The sequence below is a fragment of the Lutra lutra genome, chromosome 10 (genome assembly GCF_902655055.1).
Source record: "Lutra lutra chromosome 10, mLutLut1.2, whole genome shotgun sequence".
NCBI classification, from domain to species: domain Eukaryota; kingdom Metazoa; phylum Chordata; class Mammalia; order Carnivora; family Mustelidae; genus Lutra; species Lutra lutra.
Window position 1 is genome coordinate 38,651,219 of NC_062287.1, and position 14,994 is coordinate 38,666,212.

General features: G+C 42.1%; 1 protein-coding gene across 1 annotated transcript in view; it reads left to right on the top strand.

Moving 5' to 3' along the window:
• Window positions 1–3,747: 3,747 nt before the first annotated feature.
• The window catches only part of SLC36A4 (solute carrier family 36 member 4), a 54,799-nt gene continuing 43,552 nt past the window's right edge, over window positions 3,748–14,994 (top strand). Inside the window, exon 1 of the mRNA XM_047691996.1 lies at window positions 3,748–3,911. Within this exon, the coding sequence (XP_047547952.1) occupies window positions 3,860–3,911 (52 nt within the window). The 5' untranslated portion in view covers window positions 3,748–3,859. The remainder of the gene's footprint in view (window positions 3,912–14,994) is intronic.

The following is a 14,994-nucleotide window of genomic DNA, read 5'->3' on the forward strand; positions in this document are numbered from 1 at the left end:
CTTTAATATTCTTACTTTTTCTATCTTCCTTTTATTTTGTCTCTTTGTTCTATTTTCCTTCCCTAAACATTTCTTTTTCTATGGCATCCTATTCTTGTTTTATGTTTATTCATGTTTATGTCATCCTGTTTCCTAAGCTCATTAACAGAATAGAGAAGTCATTCAAGCACATATTATTTAAAAGATGGTGAGAAACTTGTCTCCATGTCCACTGAAAACATAGGGCTTAAACAGCCTTAAGATAATAATAAGTAATATTTTAAATAGAGGGGAATCAAAGTAGGGCAGGCACCCAGGATTTGGTTTGCTCAACTTCTCCTTTTGAGAACCGTTCCTGTTTCCGCACTGTCATCCACATGGTTCTATCAGCACCTACTGTGACCGTGATGTATGACTTTCTCCACCACTCACTAGTCTGGGGTAGGGACCTGACTAGTCTGGGGTAGGAACCTGATTCAGGGTGATCCGATCACAATTTTTCTCTGGAAAAATTTTAAAATCAGAACTGAGAAAAAGAGGCCAGTATTTCTTTGAGGACCTAAACAATAAGATATAGAAAATGAGAGTTCTTAGGAAGCATGTTTGCTGTCAGGCAAACCTGAGAAGCAGTGGAATTCTGCTGCACAAACTAACACAGATGCCCAAGCAGCTGCACAGAGAAAGGTGATTAGTGGAGGAGATAGAGTCCCAGAGCAGGAGGATCTGCTGTTCCTGATCGAAGGCACATCTCTGTCCTAGGGATTTCAGTATCCTCATTAAATTCTCCTTTTGGCTTAAGCTAGTTTGAGATGGCCTTTCTCTCCATGGTAACAAAACCTTCCTAAATCACACACTTGGTTTATTGACGCTTTCTATGAACTAGGCAATGTATGAGTGCTTTATACGCTTTATCTCATTGAATCTTCAGGACAGTCTGTGAGGTTGGTAAAATTTTACACATAAAGAAACTTTACACGTTCAACTGCTGTGTAATAGACACCACTAGCTAGATGTCCCCTGGTGTAAATCAGCATGTCAAAAACATACCACTTCTCCAACTGTAAAATGGGGAAAGCTGTTCTCACAGCCGGAACCATTCATTTTCCCTACATACACCTAGCCAAGTCCTTCTTACCTTGAGATTCCAGCTTAAATATTCTCCGAGGAGACTGTCGTGCCTCCCCAGTCTGCAGTACGTTCCTCATTAGCACCCAATGTCCTTCTCCAACAATGTAATTACACAGTATTTTGTTTAGTTCTTTTCCTTTGCACTCTCCTGTGCTGGACTATGAAGTCCAGGATGGTGGGGCCGATCCTAGAGTTGTTTGCCATTACAGCCCCTACATCTAGCACCATCTCCCTGGCACATGGAAATTGCTCCATCAACACATTTGGAGACATTAAATATTTCTAAATATTTTCTTTTATGTATTTATGAGGCTAGAGTCAACAACTTTCAACACCAAACGTGCAGGGCACTCTGCCAGGCCCTAACTGAGCCAAAAACACAGATAAAGATATGGCTTCTCTCCTGCAGGGGTTCACAGTATAGCTGTGAACTCAAACTGAATTTGACTTATTTGAGCTGAGACTCAAATAATTATAATACAAGGGGAGATGATTTATAACAAGGGGAGATAAAAACAAAGTGCCATGGTCATAAGGGAGGAAATAATCGAGATATAACCCAGGAAATTAAAGTGAGGAAAGAAAAGAGAAATGGCCAGGGCTATTCAAATGGTTAGACTCTTTATGTCTCTATCCGGATACAGCTTTTCCCCATAACCTCTTCCAATTTGTAAGACCTGGAGAAGAAGTGACAGTATCTTCTCAAGTAGTGGTATATGAAAACCATCATTTTCTTGAGTCTTGGGATCATCCCTATCATTGGCTGATCTCCATATCACTCTGCAAAGACACCAGGTCTAGCTGTCTACCTCAGCCCAGTCTTCTTCAAAGAAGCCCAGGTCTGTATTACAGGTCAGGCCTTCTCCCCCCACTCCCCCCCACCCAAACTGCCAGATCTGCTTTCCTGATGCTAAGATTAGAGGACAATGGCTTTGAGCCCCCCATGCCACCTTTTTTTTTTTTTTTTTTGGCTTTGATCCCTTTTAACACTCAAAGAATAATGCTTCTCTGTCACAACACTGTCCCAAGTATTCTCATCACAATGGGTGGTTTTATGGACAATTACCGGTCAGATGACTGTTTTATTTCCCACTCATCTCTAACCTAGTCCTTCATCAATGCTGATTAGGGACTATTCCTCTAGCCATGATCTAGAATAGAATTCTTATTTCTCTGTCTTCCCTACATCTGTGTTACTTGTCAGGGACATTTCAAATCAAACCTCTCTTTGGGGTTTGCATGTGGATGTGTGTGAGTGATTGGGGTTGATATGAGGGAAAACAAACGTTTGTTGCAAATCATCGTTATCACTAGTAAAACCTACAAAGGATGCAACAGGAGGAAAAACTGGATATTATGTAACTGTGTACCTTTTTAATATCAAAATTTTAAATATTTAACACTGTCACCATGTACTTACAGCAGTGGTCTTAGAAATTAGATGCCCCCCTACCCCCTGCAAAAAACTTTCCTGAAAAGACCCCACCGAAATGGAACAGACCAATAGAAAAAGTGTTGTCTGACTTTAAAGAACAATGAAATAAAAAAAAATTGAAAGCATTTTCGAAATTAAAATATTTTCCTTTCAAACCCAAAGCTTGCTTCATCTATTGATTCATCAAAATGAATTGGTACACACCTGCGAGGTCCGCTTTGTGTATTGGTTGAGAGCCCTGGCTCTGGCTGCAGATAGAATTCCATCTTTGCCATTTATTAGTTCACCGTCCTTGGGCAAGTTACTTAGCTTTGTGTGCCTTTAGTTCCCTCATCTGTAAAATGGATATAAATAATAGAATTATCTAGTATTTATACAGGATTGTCATCAGAATTATGTACAGTGCTTAAGAATATTTGACAGCACATCAGTATAATTCTTTTTTTTTTTTTAAGGTTTTTTATTTATTTATTTGACAGAGAGAGATCACAAGCAGGCAGAGAGGCAGGCAGAGAGAGAGGAGGAAGCAGGCTCCCCGCTGAGCAGAGAGCCCGATGTGGGGCTCGATCCCAGGACCCTGGGATCATGACCCGAGCTGAAGGCAGAAGCTTTAACCCACCGAGCCACCCAGGGGCCCCCATCAGTATAATTCTTAATCTTAATTTTCTTTCAGCCCCGAGTGAATGTCAAGTATTTTTGAAGGGCACTGAAAAATCCTTGAAGTGAAACTATTTGATTAAATTAAATCCTAAATGGGAGTGCATCCTGCATCTCTTCTAAAAAGGGGCACCGGAAGATGGATAACCAAGGAACAGTCAGAACTCCAACACGGAGAGGGGACAGTCCCCTCCTACTTTGCGCTCTCCCAGGTACCATACAGAATGCTAAAGCCTTGCAAATAGATGGGCTCCTCAAATTTAAGTTCGTGGTCATCTTTAAAGTCCTCCAGGGAACTAGAGGCCTGGGTTCCTGCCAGCTCTAAGCTCCCATCCCGGTGATCTCCGCAGCGCCCCTTCTCTCCGGTTATTCCACCCCTCCCCGCCCCGCCCCGCCTTCCCTCACTCGGGTCTCCCGCCCCAGTGCGGCTCGCCCGCAGCGCCCCGCGAGCCCCAGGGGGGCCCTTCGCGCCCCCAGCACCGCGGCGGGCCGGGCCGCGTCACTGCGCATGCTCCTCACCGCGCGGGTGGGGTGGCCGGGGCCGGGAGGCGGGCGCTGGGCGTGGGTCCCGCTCGGCTGGGAAGGCCTCCGCCTGTCGCGGGCCACGCAGCGGCGGGGGAGCGCGCTCCTGGGCGACGGCGTCCTGGAGACCCCGGCGAGATGGAAGCGGCGGCGCCGGCGGCGGCCGAGGCGGCGGGGCGCGAGGAGCTCGGTGGGTGCTGCGTGCGGGCCGGGGCGCGGGGCCGCGTGCCCGCGGGATGCACCCGGGGCTCCGGGCAGACGCTCGGCCTCGGCCGGGGAGGCGGCTGCTGGCGCCCGGCCGCCACCGCCCCTCCCCGTGCGCGTGGCCGGGCCGCATCCGGCGCCGAGCGGCTGGTCGCCGGACCCCGACAGTGGCGGGTGGCCTTCCCGGGGCCACTGGGTGTTTCTGGTCGGGGCTTTTGGGGTGGTGGGTCGGGCACGGGTTTGGAATGAAAACCCAGCCGAGCAAACCTCCCCGAACATGGGGTGAGTTGAGGCTGGGGAGGTGACCGATCTGGGGACCGCACCCGCGCAGGAACCCGCTGACTGGGGAGCTGGGCCGGTGACGAGAGGGGCCTACAAAGGGCATTGGATGGGCGCGCGCGCGAGCGTGTGTGTGTTGGGGGCTGGGGTGCGTTGTGTATGCAAAGGCAAGCGAGAGTCTGCGCTGTGACTCTCACTGTTTTCTCCAGGGGTGCTTGACGGCTTTCACACGCCGCAGCCCCATTCTGAGTCCTGGGTGAATCCTTCATTTACCCTGTGCCATCCCCGAAGTGGCGAGCGCGACGAGCTGACCGGACCCGACGGGAGAGACCTGTAGCTGGCTCACTAGCCAAAGTTTGTTTTCCTGCTGTCCTCGGGGCTTATCTGGTCTTATCTTCCTGGCCCCTGGGAATGCAAAACCTTGTTTATGGTTTCCTGCCATCAGCAGGAAAACGGAAAGCAAGGGTCAGGGCTGTACTGTCATTTCCCCTGCCAGTGATATGCATTCTATTTAGGAATATTTTTAATTCGGCCCTGAATGATTAAATGATTTTTTAAAAGTTGAGCTTTTTAAAGCAACACTTCATTATAGTGACTGATAGGTTGGCGTTCCTGTAATAATGGGCAGGGCACTCTGCAGGTAATTTCTTTGAAATCATAATAAGGGTAGAAATAAACTTAGCATTTTATTGATTGTTTACTGTGTGTCAAGCAGCCAGCTAAGTGCTTTACATATGCATTGTTTCCTTTAATCTTTAACACAATTGGGTGAGGTAGATGCTATTATTATCCCCATTATGGTAATTTTAAGTTAATTAATAGCAGAACCCAGATACGAACCTAGGTTTATCTGACTGTTTGAAATTCATTAAAAACACATCTTAGGATGTGGAGAAATGTGCATTCTCCTGCGTTACTGGTAAGAGCAGTGTAGTGTCTTTATCCTTAAAAAGGCACATATCCTTTGACCCAGCAATTTTACTTACAGAAATATTTCCCAAGGTAATAAGTCAGGTAACAAATACTTAACATCGAGAGATGTTCACCACATTATTTGTAGTTGAGAAAATACAGTAACTATCTAACTGTCCAGTTAAAGGAAGATGGGTGAATTGTGATAGAGCCGTATGGTCATGTGTTGAATAGCCATTAAAAGTAGTGTGGGAAAATGTTTACCATATACGTTTTTATTAACTGAGAAAGGTTCCAAGTTATTTCTTAAAAGTTATGTCTGTTCATTCAACACATATTCAACAAGCTTCTCTTATGTGCCAGACGCTGTTTTAGGCACTTGGGATACATCTGTGAACAACACAGATCAATATTCCTGTTCTTGTGGGGGTTGTATTCTAGTAAGAAGACACAGACAAATGAAGAGTAAAGGCAATAATCAACTAATTATGTATTATGTTAAGTGAAAAGTGCTGTGGAGAAAAGGGCAGAGTAAGAGAAGTCAGAGTCAGGGTGGAGGCTGGACAATTAACGTATTTTATGAAATGGTCAGGATGGATCGTATTGAAGAGGTGAGGTTTGTGTAAAGACTTGGAAGGGCTGAGGAAACTAGTCAAGTGGGTATCTGGGGAAAGACATTCCAGGTAGAACAAATGGCTGAATAAAGACAAATAGCAAAGAGGCTAAGATGGCTGAAGTGGGATGATCAAGATGGTGATGGGGCCAGGTTATGTAGGGTTTTCGGGATTGTGTAAAGACTTTAGCTGTTATTCTGAGAGAAGGGGGAGCCAGTGCAGGGTTTCAGCAGAGAAATGACATGATCTGACTTGAATTCTAAAAAGATTACACTGTTGCTGTGGGAAGAATAGACTGTAAGGGGCAGAAGTAGCAGATGGGTATTTCTGAAATGCAAGAAAGAAATGCACATGTTTCTTACAGAAGTATGCTTGTATTAGTGGGAGTGGATAGAAATGGTTAGACTCTGGATATACTTAAAAGTAGAACCAGCATGATTTCCTAACAGATTGGGAAAGGGTTGAGAATGAAACAGGAAACAAAGATGACTCCAGGGACCTGAGTATCCAGAAAAATGAATTTGCCATCAACTCAGATGTTACGGTGGTTTTGTAGAATGTCTACAGATTTTTTGATATTTGTCTCTTCGAAAGGAAGAACTTAATTTTCTTCCCTTGGAGTGTTGATTGGATTTAGTAATTTGCTACTAATCGATAGATTATGGTGGGCACGATAATGTATGACTTCAAAGCCAGATCCTAAAAGACATTGTGCCTTGCCTCTCTCTTTTGGATCACTCACTTGGAGGGAAGGCCAGGTGCCATGTTGTGAGGACACTCAAACAGGTGTTGAGTGAGCAATTTATTTCTAGAGTTAGTGAAAGGTCTGGTCTAGAGATACAAATTTGGAAGTTATCAGCATGTAGATAGTATTTAAAGCCGTGGGACTGAACGATAATGTACAGGAGGTGAGTGTATTTGTGTATATTCTAAAATGTTACCAGTGGTTATTTCTGGGTGGTGAGGTAATTTTAATTTCAGAAATGTTGCTTATTTATATATATATATTCTGATCTTCTACAGTGACCACATATTATTTAATTTAAAAAAGATTTTTAAAAAATTGGGTATGTATGTAAAAGGCACTGGTAGAAATGTTAAGATACAGGTTTCCTTAAGCTATCCAAATGTTATTTGTATAGCATAAGAACTATACTTTATTTCGTAGGTAGTGGGGACCTCTGGAAGTTTCTTGCTGTGCATGTTTTTCAGAAATGAATAAGATAGTTACTGTTTCTATCTTACATATGTAGTAGTTTATAGATTTAGATAGCTACATTATGCTGTATTAACAAAAAATTTTTCTACTTTGTTTTAGTTTGTCCATTGTCAAAATAGAAGTGATTTCCTTTATTTTGCTATTATGAAAGTAAAAACGTTTATTACTTTCTTCTTTTTTTGGATTAGCCAGAGAAAGACAGTAAAAAGTAGTCATGATCCTATGGCCCATCTCCATCCTTGTTAACTTATTTCCATTAAAAAAAAAAAAATTGTTTATTTTAGAGAAAGTGAGAGAGAACAGTGGGAGGGCAGAAGGAGAGGGAGAGAATCTCAAGTCAGCTGGGCACTGAGCATGAGCTTGACACAGGCTCATGCTGATGTCCTTGAGATCATGACCTGAGCTGAAATTAAGAATCCTGTGGTTGGGCGCCTGGGTGGCTCAGTGGGTTAAATAAGCCTCTGCCTTCAGCTCAGGTCATGATCTCAGGGTCCTGGGATGGAGGCCCCCATCGGGCTCTCTGCTCAGCGGGGAGCCTGCTTCCCCCACTCTCTGCCTCCCTGCCTCTCTGCTTACTTGTGATCTCTGTCAAATAAATAAATAAAATCTTAAAAAAAAAAAATCCCATGCGTAACTGACTGAGACACCCATTCACCCCTTATTCCCATTTTTGGTATATTTCCTTGCTTCCATTTTAAATTAACTTTTTAAAACATCATTGAATTAATACTGTGGTTATCTAGCACTTTCTTTTTTTTTTTTTAAGATTGTATTTATTTATTTGACAAAGAGAGATCACATGTAGGCAGAGAGGCAGGCAGGAGTTGGGGGGAGGCAGGCTTCCCGCTCAGCAGAGAGCCGAATGTGGGGCTCGATCCCAGCACCCTCAGACCATGACCTGAGCTGAAGGCAGAGGCTTAACTCACTGAGCCACCCAGGCGCCCCTGTCCAGCTTTTTCACACTCAGTATGATATACTTTTCCCTGTTTTACTCAGACTTCAAAACTATAATTTAGCATCACTGTAATACTTTATAAAGTGGAGGTCTGTAGTTAATTTTGCAATTTCCTGATTGCTGCACATTTAGGTTGTTTCCAAATTTTCAACATTTATAATGTTTCAATCGACATCTTTGTGCAGAAATTCTTTTTTTCTATATACTGGGTCGTCAGAAATGGAATTAGTAGGTGAAAGGATAAACATTTTAAGATTTCAAGACCTATTGCTAAATTACTGTGGTTTTCTTTAATTCTAACTACAAATAAAAATTTAGGTTGATTTTGGGTTAGGAGATTGAGGTTGAGACAGTTGTCTGGGCAGGCAGTAGAAGAGATGAAACAAGTACTACCTAACCTAAGAATGTACCAGTTTTATGCTGCATTAATGTATATGTATGTTCTATCATGTATGGTATATAATATTAAATTAAGCTAGTGTCTCTTTATTCATCTATAATTTTTCCATTTGTAAATAGAAATAACTGTTTAGGTGGTTTGGTTTCCATTGCTTAATAGTGTTTTATCATATAAGGCATTCATTATTAATTCTTATCTGTAGTGATCACATAGCACTTTTTAGAACTGCCAGTTCAGTACTTAGTACTGAGCGAAAAATTACAGCAAGACACGGACAAATAGTAATGTAAATTGTATTTTGTGACTTTTAATTATGTTGCAGAAGTGTTCAGATTTTTATTTCAAACCTTCTTAATTTTGTTAAAGGTTTTACCATGTTAAGTTTTTAAGTATTTGTGTCTTCCCCTAGTTTGTGTTTCCTTCTGGCTGGTGTACCACATTTTGCCTACTCAAATTTTGCCTATTATAGCAGTTTATAGGTTCATAAATGCTCAGAATTATTAATCACTGACAATTTCTTGTCAAAGATTTACAGTTAAAATCCTATACAGCATAATTTGCTTCTGATATATCATCGTGGGGGCGCCTGGGTGACGCAGTTGGTTAAGCATCTGACTCTTGGTTTCAGCTCAAATCTTGATCTTAGGGTCCTGAGATTGAGCTCTGTGCTGAGCAGAGTCTGCTTGAGATTCTCTTTCCCTCTGCCCCTTCTCCCTGAACCCCCTACACATGCATGCACTGTCTCTCAAATAAAAATAAATAAATAAATCTTCAAGAAAAAAATAATCACTCGGGGTACCTGGGTGGCTCCGTAATTTAAGCCTCTGCCTTTGGCTCTGTCATGATCTCAGGGTCCTGGGATCAAGTCCCACATCGGGCTCCCTGCTGAGCGGGGAGCTTGCCTTTCTCTCTCCTTCTGCCCCTCCCCACTGCTTGTGTGCTCTCTCTCTCTCTGTGTCTCTCAGATAAATTTAAAAATCTTAAAAAATGGGGTGCCTAGGTGGCTCAGTGGGTTAAAGCCTCTGCCTTCGGCTCGGGTCATGATCCTAGGGTCCTGGGATCGAGCCCCGCATCGGGCTCTCTGCTCAGCAGGGAGCCTGCTTCCTCCTCTCTCTGCCTGCCTCTCTGCCTACTTGTGATCTCTGTCTTTAAAAAAATTCTTAAGGGCGCCTGGGTGGCTCAGTTGGTTGAGCGACTGCCTTCGGCTCAGGTCATGATCCCGGACTTCCAGGATCGAGTCCCGCATCGGGCTCCCAGCTCCTTGGGGAGTCTGCTTCTCCCTCTGACCTTCTCCTCTCTCATGCTCTCTCTCACTCATTCTCTCTCAAATAAATAAATAAAATCTTAAAAAAAAAATTCTTAAAAAAAAAAACCCACCAAAAACTATCTTTGTGTAGGAAGGGGAAGAAAACTAGTATTTATTGAAGACTTACATCCCAAGGATTAGGCTATGTGCTTCCTGAATGTTACCTCCATTTCATTACCATAAAACCCTTGTGAGGTAGAAGTTACTACTCTCATTTTACACATGAGAAGATAGACCCTGGTTAAAATACAAATCAGATTGTATCACTCCTCTGCACAAAACTCTCTATTGCTGTGTTGTCCAGTGCCATTGTCCTTAGCCCTGTGTACATTTGAAATGTGGTTTGTCCAAATTAAAATCTGTTGTAAGTGTAATGCACACTGGATTTCCAAGACTTACTATGAAAAATAGAATGTAAAATGTCTGGTTAGTAATTTTTTATGTTGACTGCATTTTGAAATGATAATGTTTGATCTATTGAGTTGCATAAGATCTATTATTAAATTAATTTTACCTGCTGCTTTTCCCTCATTTTAAAAATGTAAATATTAGAAAAAGTTATTTCTGGCTCACATTATGTTTCTGTTGTACAACACTGCTGTAGGTGGCTTTCCTATCACTCAGAATGGTCTGCAAAGGGGTGGTCCATCTGTCTTCTCTAACCTCTCACCCTCCTCCTTGTCCTCTCCTCTCTGGTTACTCTGGACTCCTTCCTATTTAAACATACCAGGCTCTCTACACCTTGGAGCTTTTGCCTTTGTTGTTCCCACTGCCTAATTGCTCTTCCCCCAGATATCCACAATATTTACCACATCTTCGGGTCTTCTTTAAAATCCTTCTTTCTCCAGGAGAGCTAATTTGGCTGTCCTAACTGAAACTACAGGCTCTCCCTCCCAATCCCTAGTTTCCTTCTGAGTATAGAACACTAGCATGCTCCCTATTTTACTCACTTACTGTCTCTTTCCATTACTAGAGTTTGAGTTCCATGAGGTTAAGAATTTCTCTTGGTTGTAGGAATTGCTTTTTTCCAGCATCTTTGAGTGCCTGACACATAGGTGTTAATACTTGTGAAACTGAACTGGAAAGGATGGCAACCTCTTGCGTGAGTATGTTCCATCAGGAGGCACCGGCCTTCTGTGATGAGGGCTCCTGGCAGTAGATGTTGGGGAGAGGCCATGCCATTCCATTTGTGGAGGCTCTTGAGCGAGCCGTGCTCACGCCTCTGCATGGCCCCTGCTGTGTGCTCCCCCGGTGGTGCTCACATGCCCAAAGCTGTCCTTGTGCTCACCACCTCTCTCTTCTCTAGCAGACCCAAAGGCAAGGCCTTCAGAGTTTATTGTGCCAAGAAAGGCAACTCCCATGTCTTACTCAGCGCAGGCTTTTAGAACAAAATACCTTCAGTTGGGTGACTGAAACCACAGACATTTCTTTTTCAGGGCTCTGAGGGAGGGGGAAGTCCAAGAGCAAATGCCCGCTGATTCGGTTTCTGGTGAGAGCCCTCTTCCTTCTTTACCGATGGCCATGTTCTTGCTGCGTCCTCACGTGCTAAGAAGTGTCCTCTTTTTAGAAGGACACCTTAGGACTTTATCTAACCCTCATTACATGCCAAAGGCCCTATCCCCCAACACTATCCCATTGGGGGATGGGGTTTTAATGCATGAATTTTATTAATTTTAATTAATTTTATTAATTTATTAATGCATTCAGTCTAAAACATCCTGCTGACAGCTTCCACATACACATCTTTCTGGTTTTCTGCAATGGAATGGGTCCAGGAGAGATGAGGGACACAGTTCTACCCACTGCCCACCCCCCCACCTCTCTGACCTGGAGTTCAGAGGAATGAGCGGTGGGAAGAGTAGTAGGAGATAAGATCAGAGAGGGTAACAGTGACACCACAGTGTGCAGTAAGCCAGGGAAGGACATGGTGGGTGGGCGTGCCTTCCTTGACCCTGAGCCAGAAGCTGCTCACCAGGAAGGGGTTGTGGGTCTTGACAAGACTGATTTGAAAATTTTAATCTTTTGCTTACAATTTTGGATATCTGTTGTACCAAACTCAGTGCAGCCTTTGATCATTCCTTTTCAGTTGCTTTTGCCAACTTTTTACTTGAATTTAAAATATTAGTGGACCTCTATTATTCTGTGTTCCGTTCTGTTCTCCATACAATCTCTGAGTGACCTCATCCTGCCTTTTGATCCCAGTTATTTCTTATCTACCTTCTGATGTAATTCTCAGATCTTTGTATTTAGCCCCAAGTTTTCTTCTTACTTCTAGACCCTGTTTCTGACTGCTCATTCAGGATATAATTTCAGTTTACATGATTTAAAAATTCAACTTGTATTTCCTCCTTAACATGCCGCTTTCTCTTTTATGCATTTATTTGTCCCTCATCTCCTGCCTTCCAGATACCGAGGGTACATTAGCAGACAAGTTGGACATCACTTCTGTCACTTCATGGAGACTACAGACAAATAGAATGGGCCATTACAATACAGTGTATTACAGGAGGGGTGTAGGGTGCTGTGGGAACACCCACGGGAGAGACTTCAGCCAGGCTTGGGGTGAAGGAGGCTACTGGGAGGTGGTGGTGTCTAAACTGAGACCTGAAAGATGAGCAAGGAATAGTTAGACTAAGTGGTTAGACAAAATTGGAAGGGAAGAACAGGGAATGGGAAAATAGAGTATGATTTAGGAGGGAACAGCATATGTGAAGGCCAGAAGCAAGAGAATAAAGGCCACTAAGGGAAGAGAAATCATTCCCTATGGCAGAACTAAAGTCACCAGACTAGCTTAGATTCCCAGAATTAGTGCTGGTAGGATTGGGATTCAGCTCAGGCTCTTAAATTTGAGATCAGGGCTCTGGACCACAGGACACTGTTTCCCTGTGTTTCCTTTCTCAGGGACATTAGCATCCATTCTGTTTTCTCCACTGTGGTCACCTAGGAAGCATCCTCTGTTCCGTTATCTTCCACGTCTAGTTGGTCAACTAGTCTTGTTGTGTCTCCTCTAAATAACCATTCTCTTCTCTTCAACCAAGCTGGCTTAATTCAAGCCCTCACCCGTCTCTTGCCTGCAGTGTGTGCTGATTGGCCTTGCTGAGACCAGTCCTGCCGTTTTTCCAGTTGATCCTGACACTGCTGCCAAGGTGATGCTACCCAAATGCACATCTGACCGCTTCACCTTGAATTCTTTCTCCGGCTTTTCGCAGCCTCTAAGATCAAGTCTAGAGTCCCTAGCACGGTTCAGAAAATCTTTTCAAGCTTTCCAGCTGATCTTCTGCCATCTACACAGGCATTCAGTAACTCTAAAGATAACCAAGCAGGTGCATATGCTCCAATCCGGAATGTCCCACTCATTCTCATGGCTTATGCCAGTGTTAAAACCTCTTGCAAAGAATTCAAGAGTTAAATATAAGAAGACAGGATTACTGCATTTTCCTATACTGTATGCTAAACTTTGGAACAAAAATACAATTTCTTATTTTTTATTGAAGTATTACCTGGAGCTTCTGAAAGTCATAAGTGACTGGTTGAGACTCTCTTTATTAATAAATCTCATCCTCAGAAATCCAGGCCTCAGTGGGCTCTTGTCATTTAAAGGTGCAACTTCTTGGGTATGTAAGTATATCACTTTCTCAGATAATTGTAGTTAGGTGTCTTTGAATGTATTCTTTAGAGTCAGTAACTATTTTATATCATTCAAGTTAATGTAATCAGGCCTAAAACCCGATTTCTTCACCTACTCTTAGTTTACTTCGTTTAACAGATGCATATTTCTTAGTATGTGATGTCAACTAAATAATATAGGTGAAGTCGCAGAGAAAGTCTTAGAGAGTTTTTTTTAAATCTAGTTTTTAAAAATATGTTTAAGCATATACTTAGAACTTAGCTAATGATGTTTCACAATGCTTTAATGGTCTATTCGAAACAGTTTATAAATGTGTACTTCTTAAATTCCTAACATTGTTAAGAATTATTTTTATTTCAAATAGTTTCAACTTTTAAAAAATTGACTCTTTAATCTCATTGTTGTAGTTCAAGAAGCTTCCTGGAATTATTAAATTTTTATTAAGGCTTTAAGGGTGAAGGGTGAGACAAATGGATTTAGACCAAAGAAATAAAAGTTACTTTTCAAGTAAGTCATATTTAATGTTTCCTAGACCACATAAAGTTGGGAAATAATGAATTTAAGAAGTGAGGAAAAGTTTAAACCATAAGGGATTTACACTGTTAAAATTAAATAAGACAGTTGCTACTCAGTGTAAATTTGTTAAGAGTGACTGAGAGCCCAGCTAACTCTTAGTTGGGAATTTGAGGGCGCCTTATAATCCCATTTTAAAAACTTGATCCTGTGAATTATGGAACTAGTAGAAATAGTACTATAGATTATTTTAACACTTCTAGAAATTCAGGTTTAACTAAAAGATACGAAAAATAAATTATCTGGTGATGACATTAAAAGTAAACTTACCCTTGAGAGTTCATATTTTTTTAAGCTGGGAGGAAACCTTTTTCCTGACTTGCCATTGCAGCTGTGATCTCTTGGGAGGTATGCTTCAAATAACAGATTGTTCAGTTTTTGAGATATTGGTAGTGATAACTGTCTTTATGGAGAATTTAAATAGTGTGCTTAGTATACACAAAACATACTGTACATCCTCTGGCAGAAAGAAATTAGTTCAAATAACTGACAATTTGAATAACTGAATGAATAAAAATGCAAATGAACTCGAGTCAGCAAGGGCAATGAAATGAAATTTGGAGTGAAAATATTAACATGATTCTATTTAAAGATGATATAACAAATAATGATGATTGTTATCAATTAAATTCATATTGAAGTCCTACTCTTCAGTCCCTAAGTGACCTTATTTGACAGTAGGATCATTGTAGATGTAAATAGTTAAGATAAGGCCACACTGGAGTGGGGTGGGACACTAATCCCACAAGTATGACTTGTGTCTTTATAATAAGGGGAAGTTAAGACACAGACACGCCTGCTGGGAGAATGCCCTATGAACTTGAAGGCCGCCATCTCTAACCAAGGAGAAAAGCCTGGAACCGATCCTTCTCTTCCAGCCCTCAGAAGGAACCAACCATACCAACATCTTCATTTTGGACTTCTAGCCTCCAAAGCTATTAGATAATAAATTTCAGTTCTTGAAGCTACCCACTTTGAAGTACCTTGTTAGGCAGCCCTAGTGGTTTTACAAGATAAAGTACAATTTTCTTTGTATAGAACATAAAAGAAAATGAATACAGAATCTGTTCAAACCAAAGATGACCATAATCTGTAATACTAAAAACACTGGAATAAATGTGACATAGCTCCCTAATACTGAGAAACACTTAATTTTCACTGTGTGCAGGTTTAGACTGAGCCA